This window comes from Pocillopora verrucosa, chromosome 3 (genome assembly GCF_036669915.1).
Source record: "Pocillopora verrucosa isolate sample1 chromosome 3, ASM3666991v2, whole genome shotgun sequence".
NCBI lineage: Eukaryota > Metazoa > Cnidaria > Anthozoa > Scleractinia > Pocilloporidae > Pocillopora > Pocillopora verrucosa.
The window spans coordinates 9,074,198-9,089,788 of NC_089314.1; the positions used below are offsets into that span (position 1 = coordinate 9,074,198).

At 37.4% G+C, this 15,591-nt stretch overlaps 1 protein-coding gene across 1 annotated transcript; it reads left to right on the forward strand.

Moving 5' to 3' along the window:
• Window positions 1-4,247: 4,247 nt before the first annotated feature.
• Window positions 4,248-12,688, forward strand: LOC131790487 (uncharacterized). Its single transcript, XM_059107701.2, has 9 exons — window positions 4,248-4,287; window positions 4,795-5,142; window positions 5,471-5,619; window positions 6,196-6,340; window positions 7,137-7,225; window positions 7,942-8,176; window positions 9,066-9,180; window positions 9,947-10,001; window positions 10,612-12,688. Exons 1-9 carry the CDS (start codon window positions 4,248-4,250, stop codon window positions 10,693-10,695), a joined length of 1,260 nt encoding a protein of 419 aa, XP_058963684.2. The 3' UTR covers window positions 10,696-12,688.
• The last annotated feature ends 2,903 nt before the right edge of the window (window positions 12,689-15,591 follow it).

A 15,591-nucleotide genomic window follows, 5' to 3' on the forward strand; every position in this document is an offset into this window, starting at 1 on the left:
TCGTTTGCTTATCGAGCAGGAATGGTAATCGAGTACGACAAATCGATATCGAGCTCGGTTGCCCAGAAACAAATATTGTGTTTTGTGTTCTTGTAGAAAACGCGGATATCTTCCTCAACTCTATGCTTCGTCTGTATTCATCTAAAAAATAATTGAAGTAAATATATTAAAAATGAGTTAATAACATTGAAATAGGGTACGCTGATTTTTTTCCCCGTCAGCCATCAAATTTGAACACGTTGAATGAGCAAGTTTGGGCACATCAAATCAACTTTAGCATACACGGTCTGTGCGGTTACGAAAGAGGTAACTTTCATCTCAGAAAATCTTAGGGGAAGACTAACGGCGGAAATAAAAGACTCGAGTGTATGCCTGTGTTTCAGAAAGTAAATACTATTTCTATCTAATCAAACGTGATGGACACTCGAAACGTTTGAGAGTCAGTCGCCTTCGGCTCGTGATTTGGAAGACCTTCTGACTCAGGGACGTTCTTTCAACATCCTTTGTGGGTCGTTACACCCGTAGACCGATAACCCAAGAGCGGTCTAGTAGACTAAGGTGGACTCAAACTATAGCGATAAATGGCATTTTTTTTTTACCTGTCAAGTACAATTTCTCGCCCAACCACCATTTCACGCGTTTGCAACAGCTTTTTGCGACAAAATTTTCAAACTGATCAGCTTTTCTCACACAACAAGAAGAGTTTATCAACGATCCTTAGTAATTAAAATTTTGTTCTTTCAATATTTTCTTATATTATTACAGTGAGGTTGTTGCATGTTCTTCTTGCTCAGAATTTCGTTTCACCATCCGCGGAAACGTTGACGAATCGCTACATCTTGCATTTTTGGGTGATCAATTGATGACGCCAATTAGCCGGTTGAGACAAAAAATATTACAGGAAATATAAACCACAAATTTTGCAATTTCTGGCAATTTCTGTCGGCTGGAAGAAGAAAATTTTTCACATCGACTATAGATATAATTTCAGTTATTGAATGAAAATCTTACCCGCAGCCGTACACAAGCTCGTCAAAATTACCCTTTATAAATAATTATCAAGAATGGAACGTAACAAATACAAAACAATACAACAATCACGAAAGTTAATCGTGCAAATCCTCCTTGTTGCCTGTCAACTTTCTCGATGCCAGCTCCTCGCCGCTGCTGTTCGGAGAGCAAACTGCTTACTCTTCGCTTCCTCTTTACAAAACACAAGATAGTGGCACAGAAATACGACACAGCCAAAGTGACTAGGCTTCCTTCCACAACCGTAGAATCTTATTATTTGGTTCCTCTGTTGTTAAATCGGGAGCACAGTACAGTCCTTTACTGTATAAACGAAACTTTCTGAGGCCCGCAGCAGGAAGAATAAGGTGAGCGCAAGGCCATAACGGACCGACTATCAGAGTCTTCCGCACTCTCACATATGTAACTTGGTTTCTGTAGTACAAAGGCCTTGTAACTGCCAGAAAACGAAGCAGGCACATTATAAACACTATAACAAAAGACCAGCTTAGAAAAGTGGTGGAAATGAACACAGTTACTGAGCACAAAGTCTCGCCTCCAATCCACGAACAGGTTGCATAGGAGATGTTAGAGAATGCAAGCGTTGTGATTGGGATCAGGAGGTCGCTGACAACCAGAGTTCTGACAACAAGATGATACTTGTTTTCTTCTAGGCCTGGAAGCCTCGATGTTGCTATTGCTGCCACCCAATTTGCAAGGAATGATAAGAATTACACAGTGGCCATCGAGACAAGTTCTGCTTCATTGCTGCAAATCATTCCTGATGTCAAAGGAGCAGTTTGATTCCCGGTTGAATTCATTTGTTTAGCAAGGCTCTGTTGACCTTCTCTTCAAAGCAAACAAGAATTTAACGATTATGAAGTATCAAGAAAAGAAACCCCTCGAAGAAGTTTCCTCGCTATCTGATGACTTTCACTTCAAACATGTTCAAAACTAAATGAACTCCACGTCCAAGTTTGAGTTGGCCAATGAGAAGAACGTGATCCGACCTTTGCAGTTTAACACAGATAACAATTACGCAGCATTATCTTTAATTTCTTTGTTTACCTGCCGACTAATCATTAGTCTGCTTGCGACCTTTCTTGAATAAAAAATGAGAAAAGCTTTGAACATTGTTTGTTTAAGATCGTCCCACTGACGTGCCTTGTTTTCGACTCAGATATTACCAACCCATACAAGTCTGCCTGCTTTTATACATTATCCATAGAGTTTACTTTATGAAAGTAAAATTTTGTTTAGTTGATGATGAGAAATTTAAAGTTCTGGAGATGTTATTGCGTTTAAAGAGGCGTCGAATGGAAGACTTCGACTAAAACAAACACCTTTGTGAAAAATGACAAGCTTGTTAATTATTTCTTTGATCTGAAAGGCTTGGTTATTTGAGACAAACAATGCATTAATCTGTATTTTTCCACCACGAAAATGCCCCTTTCAGCGGAGTAAATTATCAGTTTTCAGCTCGAGAAAGGGAAGTACGAGGCTCAGGGTCTTAGCGATACTTAAAAAAAATCTCTAATAGATTCCTTTCAAGTAAAACATAATATAATTTGCTCTTTTCTTCAAAACCTGAATTCTATCAAACAATTTTTTTCTACCTGTCTCTCCAAAATAAAAGATTTACCACAACAAATATTGCAAGAATGAATCTCATGGCAAAAACAATATTTTCACCTGCCCAAATAATTCGAAGAACAAGTTTCTTGACGAAGAGGGAAATCACGTTTTCGAATTATCACTTCAGATCTCAATACACGATTTTCACGCGAAGTAAATATCCCAGAATATCCTAGAGGAGGTTATCAGATAACAAATAAACACTGGAACGTTGAAATCGAAAGAAAATGATGTTTCAGGGTAAATGTGAATTTTCAAGGTTGATTCCGAGAACGCCTGATTAAAGTCATTGACAACTTTTACAACGGTCAATGTGTGTAAGAAATAAATTTTAAGCGTGAACGCCAAAGATATTGTATTCTATCAACAGTCAGTTACAGCTTTACTGGAAGCTTTTTTTCACCTTCGTTAACTTTCTGTACTTGATCTGGTTTTTCTTCTACGCTAGCATATTAGGAACCAGTCTTTATCGGATCCGATCCTTTTTCCTCCAGGAGATAATCAGTGGGAGAGAAATTTAAAAAGGATCGAAGCTGAAACGATTTAGACGAAAGAGGCTCGATTGCAGAAGATTTCCTGATGTGGATGGAGAGAGATATCCCAGGTCTCCTCAACGCCCTCATTTTGGCCTGACACATAATACGTGACAAGCCAATATTACGTGACAAGCCAATACATAATTGCGTGACGAGCCCAACAGCAGCTGCGAGACAATTCCCCTCACATGAACAAACATGGCGTCTCTGAAGGACTCTAACTTTCGCCTTTATCAAATAACTCGATGGATGGTTTACATTGCACTATTTTTAGGTCACTCCTTCTATTATTTCTCGTGGAAGTCTTACACCTCCGCCATACCGGCTTTAATACAAGACCTTAACTTGAAAAAGAATGAACTCAGTGTAGTAACGAGAGGTTCGCAGCGATGTATATGTCGGAAAATTTACGGGCGGCTTTATTATCAGATACTCGGAGTCCTAGAACGATGTCTACGACGGGAATGTTATTAACTGAGATGATAAACATTCTTATTGGATTCACTGGGAACGTCTGGCCTTTGACGTTTCTCTGGAGCATGAATGGTCTGGCTCAGGGTTGTGGTTGGCCGCCTTGTACTAAATTACTTAGAGAATGGTTCTCTCCTTATGAGGTGGGTAATCACGTAAGAAACTTGTGGATCGAAATTTTAAAGAAGTAATTGGAAACATCTATCTGTATTTTTTGTATTTAAACACAGTAGCTTCAACAGAAAATTTTAAACTTGTTTAATTATCACGGGTAACAATCACCAAGCTACCGTAGTCAAGTTTTTAGCGAAAAAGTTTGATGTATACTTATTGATAATTTTTTTGATATGATTTCAGTGCAGTTTATTGTAAGAATTATGATCACCGTGTTAATATCAGAACTCCTCCAAATCTGACAGAAACACAAAACTAAACATTGAATTAAGCCACATACATGCATGTATAAATCACAAATTTAAAGAAGAATGTTATAAAGAAGCAGTAAATGGTTTGAACCCAGAGGTAAAAGTTGATAAAGTATTCTGATCGTCTGAGTGAGAGTGATCTTGATCAATGTAATTAGCAATCTAATTAGCAATGGCAGACATTCCAACAACATTCCTCACAAGTGCAGTGGGTACTCACTAAACAGTGTTTTGTGAAATTTTTTTGTTTTTTTGGTTATTTTGTTTGTTTCACTTGTTTAAAATTTATTTAGACATTTCAGTTTGTAATAAGACACTCTGTATATCAAAAACACATTAAATACCTAATATTCCTTGGGCTTTTATAAGCAAACTAGAAATTTTGTAGGCTTCAATTTAAATGTACAAAAGGCTTTATTGCATTTAACTCCTTCAAACCTCATGATTCTCCTTTTCAATTAGCTTTTATATTATAAAGTGTGATACTTTATCCCTTTGTCCCTAAAGTGATTAGAAACCAAGTTCTCCTCACAGTAACACCCTGAATCAAGCAATCACCAATTAAAGAAGCTTGTGATTGTTAAACAAATTCTCCTCATCAGTGCAATAGATATATAGAGAACAGTAATATGCATATGATGGTATAAATTAGTTATTTAAAGCCAATTTCCGTGGAGACTCACACAGTCATATAAACTATTCTGACTTTTGCTTTCCAGATCCACCAAGCTCCCCACGGAATTTAAACCTCAAAATCTATGGTGTTTATCCATTTACAGATGTCTGGATACTGTGGTCATCTTCCAACTATACTGGTGGTTTACCTGTGAACTACTCCATCAAATTGTGCAATGACAATCCTGACAACTCATGTCAGAAAACTGCCTGCAGGTTGATCAACATAAAAGAATGCCAGCCTGTAAACATTCTCAGCACTACAATGAATTTCAAGTGTATTCTGAAAACTTTCTTAGATGCCTGTGTCTATAATATTTCTGTTATGGCCACAAATGCTGTTGGAAGTGCACAAAGTCTAATTTACCTGCCATTTATGTCTATAAGTTCAGGTATTTTTTTCAAAGTGCTTCTTCATTAATTTAGGACAATTTTAGTATTGCTAATAATATCACAATCCCCATGATAATGATTTCAGTCATTAAACCTTCAACTCCTAGAATCTGATTGTTAATTGTCTCATCCAGCTCAGTGTTACACATTTCTTGGTGAATTAGTTACAAGAATTTGGTGTTAGATCAAGATGACAGCTTCTGCCTGATAATTTTGAGTAAATTATCTCATTACCTGTTTGCTGGATTAAATATTTTGATAATTTAACAAGACGTTACATGTTATTGTCACTGCTGGAAAATTAAAAGGTTAATGTTTGTCTTTCAGTTACACCCAAGCCTCCTGAAAATTTTAGTGTTGAGCGCACAGATAAAGAGGGTGAATTACGTGTGCGTTGGAAAGCCAGACTATCTTGGGATCTAGCCTACCAAAATTATACAGTGCTCTATCATGCCAAAGGGGAGATTAAAAATAGGGTATGTTTAGGTAAACATTTTCTGACTAATTTTTCACACATCACCCATTGTAAATGAAATGTTACTGACTAAGAGAACTGTCCTCAAAGCTTTAATAAAATTAAATGAACAAATCCAATTTACATGTCAAGATAAAAAACTGCATCAGTAATTTGTGAAGAAAGAGAGGGGGGAGGAGAGGAGTGGGAGAAGTTATAGCTCAAGACAGGTGAATGAAAATTGGCAGAAAGAGTGGGAGAATGAAAATTGGTAGAGAGAGTGGGAAAATGGAACGAAAACTTGTGGTCTCCTGGTCTGAGAAACCTATGTCAGTAGCATAAAAAATTATTTAAAAATTGTTTTTTATGTATTGATTTATTTTTCATGTTTCAAAATGGCTATTCACTGTTTTTATTGTATGCACAAGTCAAACTATTTATTCATTCAGGTGGACTTTTATTTCTTTAATCATCAGGGCCAATTTTATCATGATTACTAAATTAGTTAATGTCATTATTATTCAATTAAGAGAATACCAAAGTAATTTTTTAATTTAATATTAATGCACATACTTTTTAAATGTTTGTTTCATTTCAGACAAGCACTAGATCCAATAAAGAATTTACACTGCTTACTGGACTGAAAGACTTTACAGAGTATTATGTTTATGTTGTGGTCAGATTAGATGAATCAGCCTGGAGTGAAGCCATTGGGCCAAAAATTGTCAGGACAAAAGCAGGCTGTATGTCTTTTTAATAGTTGTTGCCCTTGTATCTATGTAGTCCAGGCCATAATTTCTCATTTCTTCTACAACCCACACTGGGTTACAGAAATGTTCCCTGTTATTTGCAAACTGTTGAGTCACCTTGCACATTGTCTAAATATGAATCATTTTCATGGGTGTATTTCTTGGTTCATGGTTTTTCTTGAGAGTATAAAGTGCCATGTACCTATCATTATGCTCATTTTTCTCTTTTGCCATTGGTCACTCTGACTGTTCTTTTCTAAGGACTTCCTTATCACCTTCTCCCTCTTGTCTTCCACCTTCTTGCACACATTGCCTCTTTGTTTCTTTTCTCATCAGCCTAATTGTCTCGTGGGACCTGTTTCTCTAGAGCAAGTTCAAGCACCCTAACCAGTCCATTTTGTTTCTTTAGCTGATAGTTTTGTTTGTATAGTTTTCAAAACTTTTGAAACTCCCGTCTGGAATGAAAACAGAACAGCCATAGGGGCCCATAAAGTACAAGGACCTTTGAGAAACAGGCCCCTGGCAGGTCACTTCCCTAAACTATACCCCCATTTACTGACCTTTTCTTGATCTTGCCTCCTTTCCCTTCACTCTAATTCCATCCTTTCCTTTTACAATCTATTTCTCTCTCTTTTCCTTAACTTCACTTTAACTCTCCTCCCTTCATCCTTTGCTCCAATTTTTTTCTGTCTTGATTAACCCTCTCTCCAATCTCGCAATCCTTTACCATATTCTTCCATTCCCTCCACCCCTCTACAGCTGTAGATGACATCAATCATTTTGATTACAGATCCAGTCAATCTACCAAAGGTGATAAGAGATTATTCGTTATCCTTTCCGGGCAATTCTGGTCTCAGGAATGTATCAGTGGAATGGGAGGTGGGTTTTAAACCTTAATTCTTGATACCTAAAATTTCTTTTTAGAACACAATCATGTCTGGGTGTGTACACTTCAAACTGGATTTTTTTCAATTTGAAAATTGTTCATCATTGAGTTTGCTATACTTCAATTTGAAAATCATTCAGGCACAAAACTTGTGGTCTAAGGCTAAAGAATCGTGGTAAACTCATAGTTTACAGGCTTTATATTTTTCTCTAATGATTGAGATAATCTGAGCGATTTTTTCTTTTGGGAAAGGCTTTTCTGAAAAAAAATTCAATATATTGTCTGAAGTAAAGCAAGAGTTCATGGGTTTTGTTTTATCTATCCACTGTGATTAGTCCAGAAAAAATTATGCCATTTTCTTTACTATTCAGATGCAAAACTAGAAACCAATGGTGCCTTGGCTACACGCATTTCCAAGGCTTTTAACACTTTAATTGTTTTTACTTTGAGTTCTGATTTGCTCCTTGTGATTTTTTGTTCCATGATTGGGAAATTTAATTGTTATCACTGGTACTTGGTTTTGGTTTTTACCACACTCAGATGAGATGGGGCCCTCTTGGCTGCCTCGTGAAATAACTTGTTTGTTTGTTCTTTGCTATTATTCATCATTCAATCTCTTTGGGAGGGGAGTGCTTCTCATAGTGATGTCTGGTAGTAGAGATTTGATCTAATGCCACCATGATGATGACAAAAGGTAATTGTCTCTCAGCCGGCAGATACCTCATCATGGCGGGGCAATCCTGGTCAGTATGTGATTTCATGCGCATACCATGTTGGCCAGAGGAAAGTTAAAGGTTGTAGTTATACTACTGATGCCAAAGCAACCAACATTACTTTACCAAGATTGGAAAATGCACACAGCTATGATGTCTTCATGATCATGCGTAATATGGAAGGAAAGTCCAGCACACGCAGATTGTTTCATGTCATTAAGAAAGTGCAAGGTGAGTGATGAAAAAGAGCAGAATGTCATGTAGGGCAAATGCAAATAAAGTGCAAAGCATGAATCTTCATTGCCACTCACCCCTTGATATGATCCTTCTTTGCATAAATGTGGTATTACCTGCCTGAGTGTGATTTTTATGAGTTCATTGTTTTGGCACTGGTGACTTTACTCAGGATTATGAACCCTGGAATGTAGAAAAGTCAGCATATTTAACCCTTTACACCCTAACTGGATCATTATGCATATTCTCCATTCTGTTTTCTATACATTACCTAAGTTCTAACAAGGAGAATTTGTAAAACCATCAAGAGCTTCGTTAGTTGCTGATCATTTCCTTTATTCTTGTGACTTAAACATTTGTTTCAGGGGTGATATTGTAAGGAGAAATTAGAACCTTGTCACTCTTAGGGATTAAAGGGTTAAACCTGATGGGTGACAACCTTGAAAACTATGAACCAAACAAAAGGAACCTGGACAATAAAATAACAAAACTACAGCTCAAAGGATTACAAATATTTTGCTGAAAATACCCACAATAATAATTACCTACGCCTATCAGAAAAAACAAAGAAACTTATAATAATAATGAATGTTCTATAAGCACAAATACAATGACGAAAAATTAGAAGACATGACAATTACAGTTTTTCAAGTTTCTAGACACATCACCTCCTGTATATACAGTAACATTAACCTACACGCATGTGTTCTTAATATAACTGGGAAAACACAATCAGAAAACATTTGTAACTTTTCATGTTGTGAAAATACATCTTACCCAAAGTTTTGATCAGTGATTGTGATAATTTTTTATTATTGGTTTAGTTGTGTGAAAGTTTTTTTTTGAAATAGACTCCTCAATCACTGCTCTCTCTTTTATTCCTCAGAGACCCAAACGACAACGACCCAAGAAAGAAAATTAAGTAGCGTAGAAATTGCCGGGCTTACTATTTCAGTTCTCGTAGGATGTACGATAGCTGGAGTTGCTGTTTACTTTGTAAGGTATGAAGATGAATTTCTGTTGGTTTTTAGGGTGGAAGGAAGGGAAGGGGGGGGTAAGACAGTAAGGGATGACAGTGTGAGAGGGCAGGGAGCTCAGGAACCAATCAATCCCCTATCCCTGGCGGGATGGAAGTTTTTTTTTTGAGGGGGTGGGTGGGGGGGAAGAGATCACACGGAATTTAAAGGAAACAGAGGGGACATCAGTCGTCGTCGCCAACAGAGTATGAAGTGGGGGGTAGGATAGGTATAGAAAACTGACTACTAATTAACTGCCAATGATGAGGGTGTAGATCATAAGAATATTACAGAACCTTAAGGAAGGATCACGTAAGTCTTACCGTGACACAATCAAAATCCTCCAGAGAGGGTGGCAGAAAAGTATTGGGAGTGAAGGATAAGGAAACAGATGCAGATATGGAGAAAGAAACTGACAAAGGTGTTTGATTTTGATAAAGGAATAATGAGAAAAGAGACAGAGATGGAGAGGGAGAAATAGATGAGAAGGAAGGAAGGAAGGAAGGAAGAGAGAAACGAAGGAATGGAAAGAAGAGAGCAAAAGAATAAGAAGGAATGTGAGAGCAAGGGATTGAGAGGGCGAGGGTAGAAGGGACTTGTTTGGAAGGAAGCTGAAATAGAAATGAGGGTAGGCTGTGTGGGACAATGAGAAAGTATTGGTAACAGCACAGTATTCCAAAATATTCCAGTAATTATCTCACAGGACTTTATCATTATCTTTATCCAACGTTTTTTTTTTTCCTAATGGTAGAAAATGGGGACGCCGGCAAACACCTCTGATGCCCTTGCAGGACATTCAGCTAGAGGTAAGTATTTTTTAGAAGGTGGGGGGAGGGTTTTCCTTTGGTGTCTACGTGTGGTTAATAGAGGCAGAATTGAATGGCTATATGAAAACATCCTTCAAGGTACAAAAATAGTCATAATAGCACTTTTTTCTTAGATGTTTAGTCGAAATATTTGCTCAAACGGTTCATGCGTCTTGTTTTACTTTTTTCGTTTATTTATGCGCTTATTGATATATTAATTTCTTCCTTATACTCATGAGAAGCATTTGCGGATTTGTAGAAGGAAGTTCGTTTTTACGTCGGAAAATTGTCTTCAATAGTTGCGTCGGTGTATTCGTTTCTGTTCACCAATAGCTTAGACCATGTGGATTTAGTATCGGCGAAGTAGCGCGGTTTGTTCATTTCTTCCGCATACTTCTATGATAAAACCGTTGAGTTCCCACACAAGCGCGTTTAATATCGTGTTTTTGTAGCACAATTCCGCTCAAAAGCATTTGTCTTATTCACATTCGTTTTTGTGTCATGAGCTGGGACTGTCTGTGTTTCTAATTACAAACTAAGCAGTGTCAACTTCAATGATAGTCCGTGTTGATTATCACCAAGTCACTTTTGGATCCTTTTTATTTTCCAGCCGCCGCCGGTAGAGTATGACTACATCGCTGAAGCGGACAGCAAAGACGCTAATGGGGACTACAGTCAACTCTATGACAAGTAGTATTGGTGTGATTGATATCGGGTGACTGTCACACGCGAATAAGTGTTTTGAAATAATAACTGTTGATCCTTTCTCTCCCAAAATAAGATTCCTAATGCTCAGTTGGATATAAAGAGTTAAAAAAATACCAGAAGACTGGTTAGCAGAGGTGACTGGTTAACAAAAATGACTGACAAGGATTAGTGGACGAGCAATCCCTGCTTTTAGGCGAACTCTGGGTCCGTCAGTGGAAAACAAATTGATGTCAGTGCGCCGCGCGGAACTCTGGGAGTCAGACGCCCTAGCATCCATTTTTTTCCTCTAGTTGTGTTTTATCCGCACGACGAACTTCTCCGTAATGCAGGGATTGCTCTTAGTCTAGGCAACAAGTGAAGATTAAAAAAAATAGCGAAAAACAGAAAATAAAACGGCGATGCAATATATGTTGGAGGCTTTCGTGGAGAATCAGTGGAACGCTTATATTGATCTGTTGGTTCAAAATGATTGGAATAGTTTTAAATGCTGTGCTTGGACTGTGAAGCGAAAAAGCTAGCAGTCACATTGAAACAAAGAATCTGTTGGCTTTACGAAGCAGTCACCTCTGCCACCCAGGGGGAAGATCAATTAATGAATCTTCTCTGTGAAAACTTGAAGCTTCCGTTTGAAATAGTTTTATAGCGATTCCAGAAGAATTAAGAAAAATTTTAAAAGGAAAAATTCGTGGCACTTAAGATAATCTTTGTTCCTCTAAATTACCTCAAGAATTAAGGTAAGCAGAGAAAAAAGAGATTAACGAAAAGTTTCGGTTCGTTCTAAACGAATGAAAAGTCTAATTTTTATATATCTTTAACTATCTGAAAAATTGCGTATAATCAGTTCATGAAGTTATATAGTTTCTAATTGAGAAGCTTCCTGAAGTTTTTACTACAACTCATTTCTATGCTAAAATTCACTCGTAAAATCTTAGAAAAAATGAATTGCACATTCGTATGTGTCGGAAAAAAGATTTTTCATAAATGTTCAGATTGATTTGCGAAACGATGCTTTTCTCTGTATTTGCTCTTTATAAAAAATTCAACCACGTTAGGCATTTTTCCAACCCTCTTCAGTGCATTCTATGTTATTTCGCGATTCAAAGAGAAGAACACTGGCTCTAGATCTTATTTCGAACGGCTGTTTTTATAGATCCTTAAATTATTGTAGTAGTTTTTTTTATCTCATATTATAATTTTTATAGCGATTAGAATCTTATTATATAAGAAAAGTTAATTAGAGTCAATTTCAATTGAGTGTCTTAAAGTAATCCGAAAATGCATTAGTTTTGCTTTAATTCGGTCTATGTTTGGTCCAAAAAACTTGCGTCACTCTCAACCAATCAGATGCAAAACTGAAGTTAATCATGACTACGTCGCCCACGTTTTCCCGCGCTTTGGCAGTTTGCCTCGTTTAGTTTGAGTCCTCTGTTCTAATTAGTCATTTGGTTTTGCGACACTCAATCGAGAAGCTCTCTGAAAGTTACTTTTCGTAATGTATATACTTAGAAATAGTTATAAGCCCGTAGTTTAAGATCCATGATTTGGTGGAATTCCTCAATCTCCTACCCCAGGGGTCTCCTGGTCCCGCATTATCTTTTCCCTTTGATATGTTCGACCTCCGCTACCTCAGAACTCCATTCAAGATGAAGTTTAATTAGCAGGATCGTACCGACTTATACGAATTACATTTGTACTGGCACAGTTTGTGCATAGAGGCTTTGTAAACTTCTTTTTTTTCTTTAATAAGTTAAATTTTCGAGTTACTTTTCTCTGCTCTGCTTTGCTTTTGTCGACATCAAAGGAAAGAAAGATGAAAATGAACAAAGAAGCTGGAGAAAAAGCGTTTGATTCAAAATAATATTTTTTGTGAATAAATTTTTTTAATCATCAGTTGCTGTTGCTGTGTGTAAGTCTCCTAATTGACGTTAACTCCCAGAAGTGATTCACATGAAACTTCTCTCTACAGTATCCTTACATTGTTTAACAAACAGGTATAATGAAAATGCTCAAAGTCATCAGGAAAAAGTTGTTGTCTGATCTGTCTTCAAATTCTCGTAACTAATTTACAAGGAAATGTGTAGCAGCTAAAGGGGAGAAGTCACAATCAGATCTTAAAGAGTTGAATTACTGCTCTGAGCAAAACCATATACTTTAAAAGCGAAAAAGCTTATGGTCCCATCCACCCTGTTAGCAGGTTGCAACCTGGGATAATTTAGCATGTTGCGTTGGTCTCGCGTAACGCGGTGAACAAGTTCTAAGGATTAAGAATCATATAGTGCGCTCGTAAGTGACCATGCGCCCCTCCCAAGAAAATCATCTTCAGTATAGAGGATTCCACCCTGCAAATGTTTAAGCCACTGGAGATTTCAACCACATCTGCAAGGGCCTTTGCTTTATTAATCCGTTATAAATCTCCCATTTTCCATTTGAGAAATCATCTTACGGACTTCCCATAAACTACAAATCTTAAAAAGAGAGTATTTTCTGGAGAATACTCTTTTATTATATCTGGCGACCATGGTATTCGATATACTGGGATAAGAAAGACACTCAGGGGGAAATTAAGGAGAGACTTCCGTTTATGTCCACTATAGTATTAAGGTGGTTTACTGAGAAGTATCCATATCTATACAAGAATTTTATCCATAATTCCAAAGTGCTGACCACATTGTTTGACGTGTGCGCTACACTGCGTCACATCCCGTTGTATTTAAATCATACCAGTGATACAATAACTGGTCAAAGTCTCTTTACTAAAATTTACAAGCGGTCACCTCTATCAATAAAGCGGTCGGGGTCACTCTTTACCAAGTCCCAACGGCCTGTTTGCATTGTTCCCCACCCGTATCCAAAGGTCACTTACAGCACAACCACTCATATGAACTAAAAATAATCTTTTAAGTAAAATGTAATCCATGTTTATCTACAAAATCAATGTCAGTAGTAGTTTTGAGGGAGTTTTTGGAAATTAGTAATCAATGATGGTCATTTTTGTTGTTTTAATAATACACACTTACATCGTTCTAATGTCACAAAAACTTGATCTTGATTGATTTATACATGTTCGTGATATTTCACGTAAGGAAATTCGGAAAAGTTCCGTGATGACATACCAAGATAAACGGAACTAACTTCAAATTAAGGGCCGGGAAATATCATTGTAAAAACCAAAATAGATAACCCTATTTGGCTCAGCTGTAGTTCCTCATCCATATAAGGAGCTGGTCTCAAACTTCCCCATAACGTTAGCAAAGTAATGACGATTGAATGCGCGCACACGATTTTAAACTTGAACCCTTAGGTCGACGCGTGTGTGAAAACGTTCGAATGCAAGAATGGAAAGTTCTATTTTGAGAGCTCAAAATGTACCCGGTTATAGCATAGGAAAACTTGATCCAGCCACGCAGTCTCGTGCGTTTGTCTACGGGTACTTTTTTTCGGGTTAAGGCAAGCTTTGGGAGAATGCCTTACTGGTAGCTGTGCATGCCATATTATAACGGCAGTTGTACTGTTAAAAAAAGTGTTAAAAGGGCAACGAGTACATCTTACACTCTCAAACCGAATGCAGTTACGTTGCCTCTGCTTCACTTTTAAACGCCTATATTGAAGTCATCCGTTGCTTTGTTCCTATTAGTACGAGGTTTGTTCAAGATAAACGTATAACCAGTAACAGGTCCGTTCTGCGCAAGTTACACAAACAGCAAAACGAGACAATTTAGTTACTTTGTTTCTCTATTTCTTTCTTAGACAAAAATAAACATTTCAGCTCGGCCACCTTGAAAAAAGCAAAAACAAAACAGGCCACTAACCTTCCTGAACACCAAGATCTTTGATAGGAAGAACTCAATGGGGTGATACCTTTTACTGCAAACAGTTAATTTTTTTTCTCATTTTAAAAGTACCGCTTAACCCAGAATGACACAAAATAACGCATTCTATCGAAATGAAAAACATCTACGGTGATTTTTCTCGCGAACAACGCTTAAAGTTTGTCAATTTTTTCGCCCGATGTTTTTTTATACCGATAAGGACCGGTTAACCCCATTGAAACCCTTTGTTAATTGTTGATGAAATAACTTTAAGCCTGTGTCTTTTACCAGCAGTAAATTTCAAAATAATTGACCGAGGACTTTTCACTATTAAAGACCTTTATCATTATAAAAAGAAACACGCCCATCAGCTCCAACCACAAATCAACCAGGAGCCCATTAGCTCCTGCTACTCTATGTAAATAAGAATTTTTTGGGGCCACGGTTTTAGCTAGAACCGTGGTTCTTGTTTTATAACTGCTGTTCGCAGAGTGCGGCTGCTCACTAGTTTAGTTTTAAAAAAAAATACGTTAATGGAGCAAAGTCATTTATCTTCAGCGTTCGGTTTTTGAACTTTCACTGCTCTGCAGAGTTCATTAATGTGACACTTAAACTAAAATCAATACATTTACCAATGTTCTCCGAGGTCAACTTACTAAGATGTTAAGCTATAAATATGACTATCAGACAATTTGTTACCCTTGTCACTTCATTGTTAAATGTCCAGTACAACAATAATTACGCCTTTTTTGTAGGATGTAACAGCTCAAGAAAGAACCTTTTTTAGACCCTTTTAATGTATCTAACACTTCGTCTTCATCTTTCCACACTGATAATTAGGAATGTCTGTTATTTTCGAAACTTCCCGAGACCTTCTAACGCTTTTATTCATTTTCAGGGACTTCGACACTCATCCGGTATTCCAGGCCCTACCGGTCTACCAGGGAGCTGCATGAGGTCAGCGTCATCCAACACCACTACCCCCACAGTATTTTGCGCACCAGGTAAACAAGGTCTTAAAGCAATGAAAGGGGACAACGGAAGCCGTTGATTACCGGGCCACCCTGAACCAC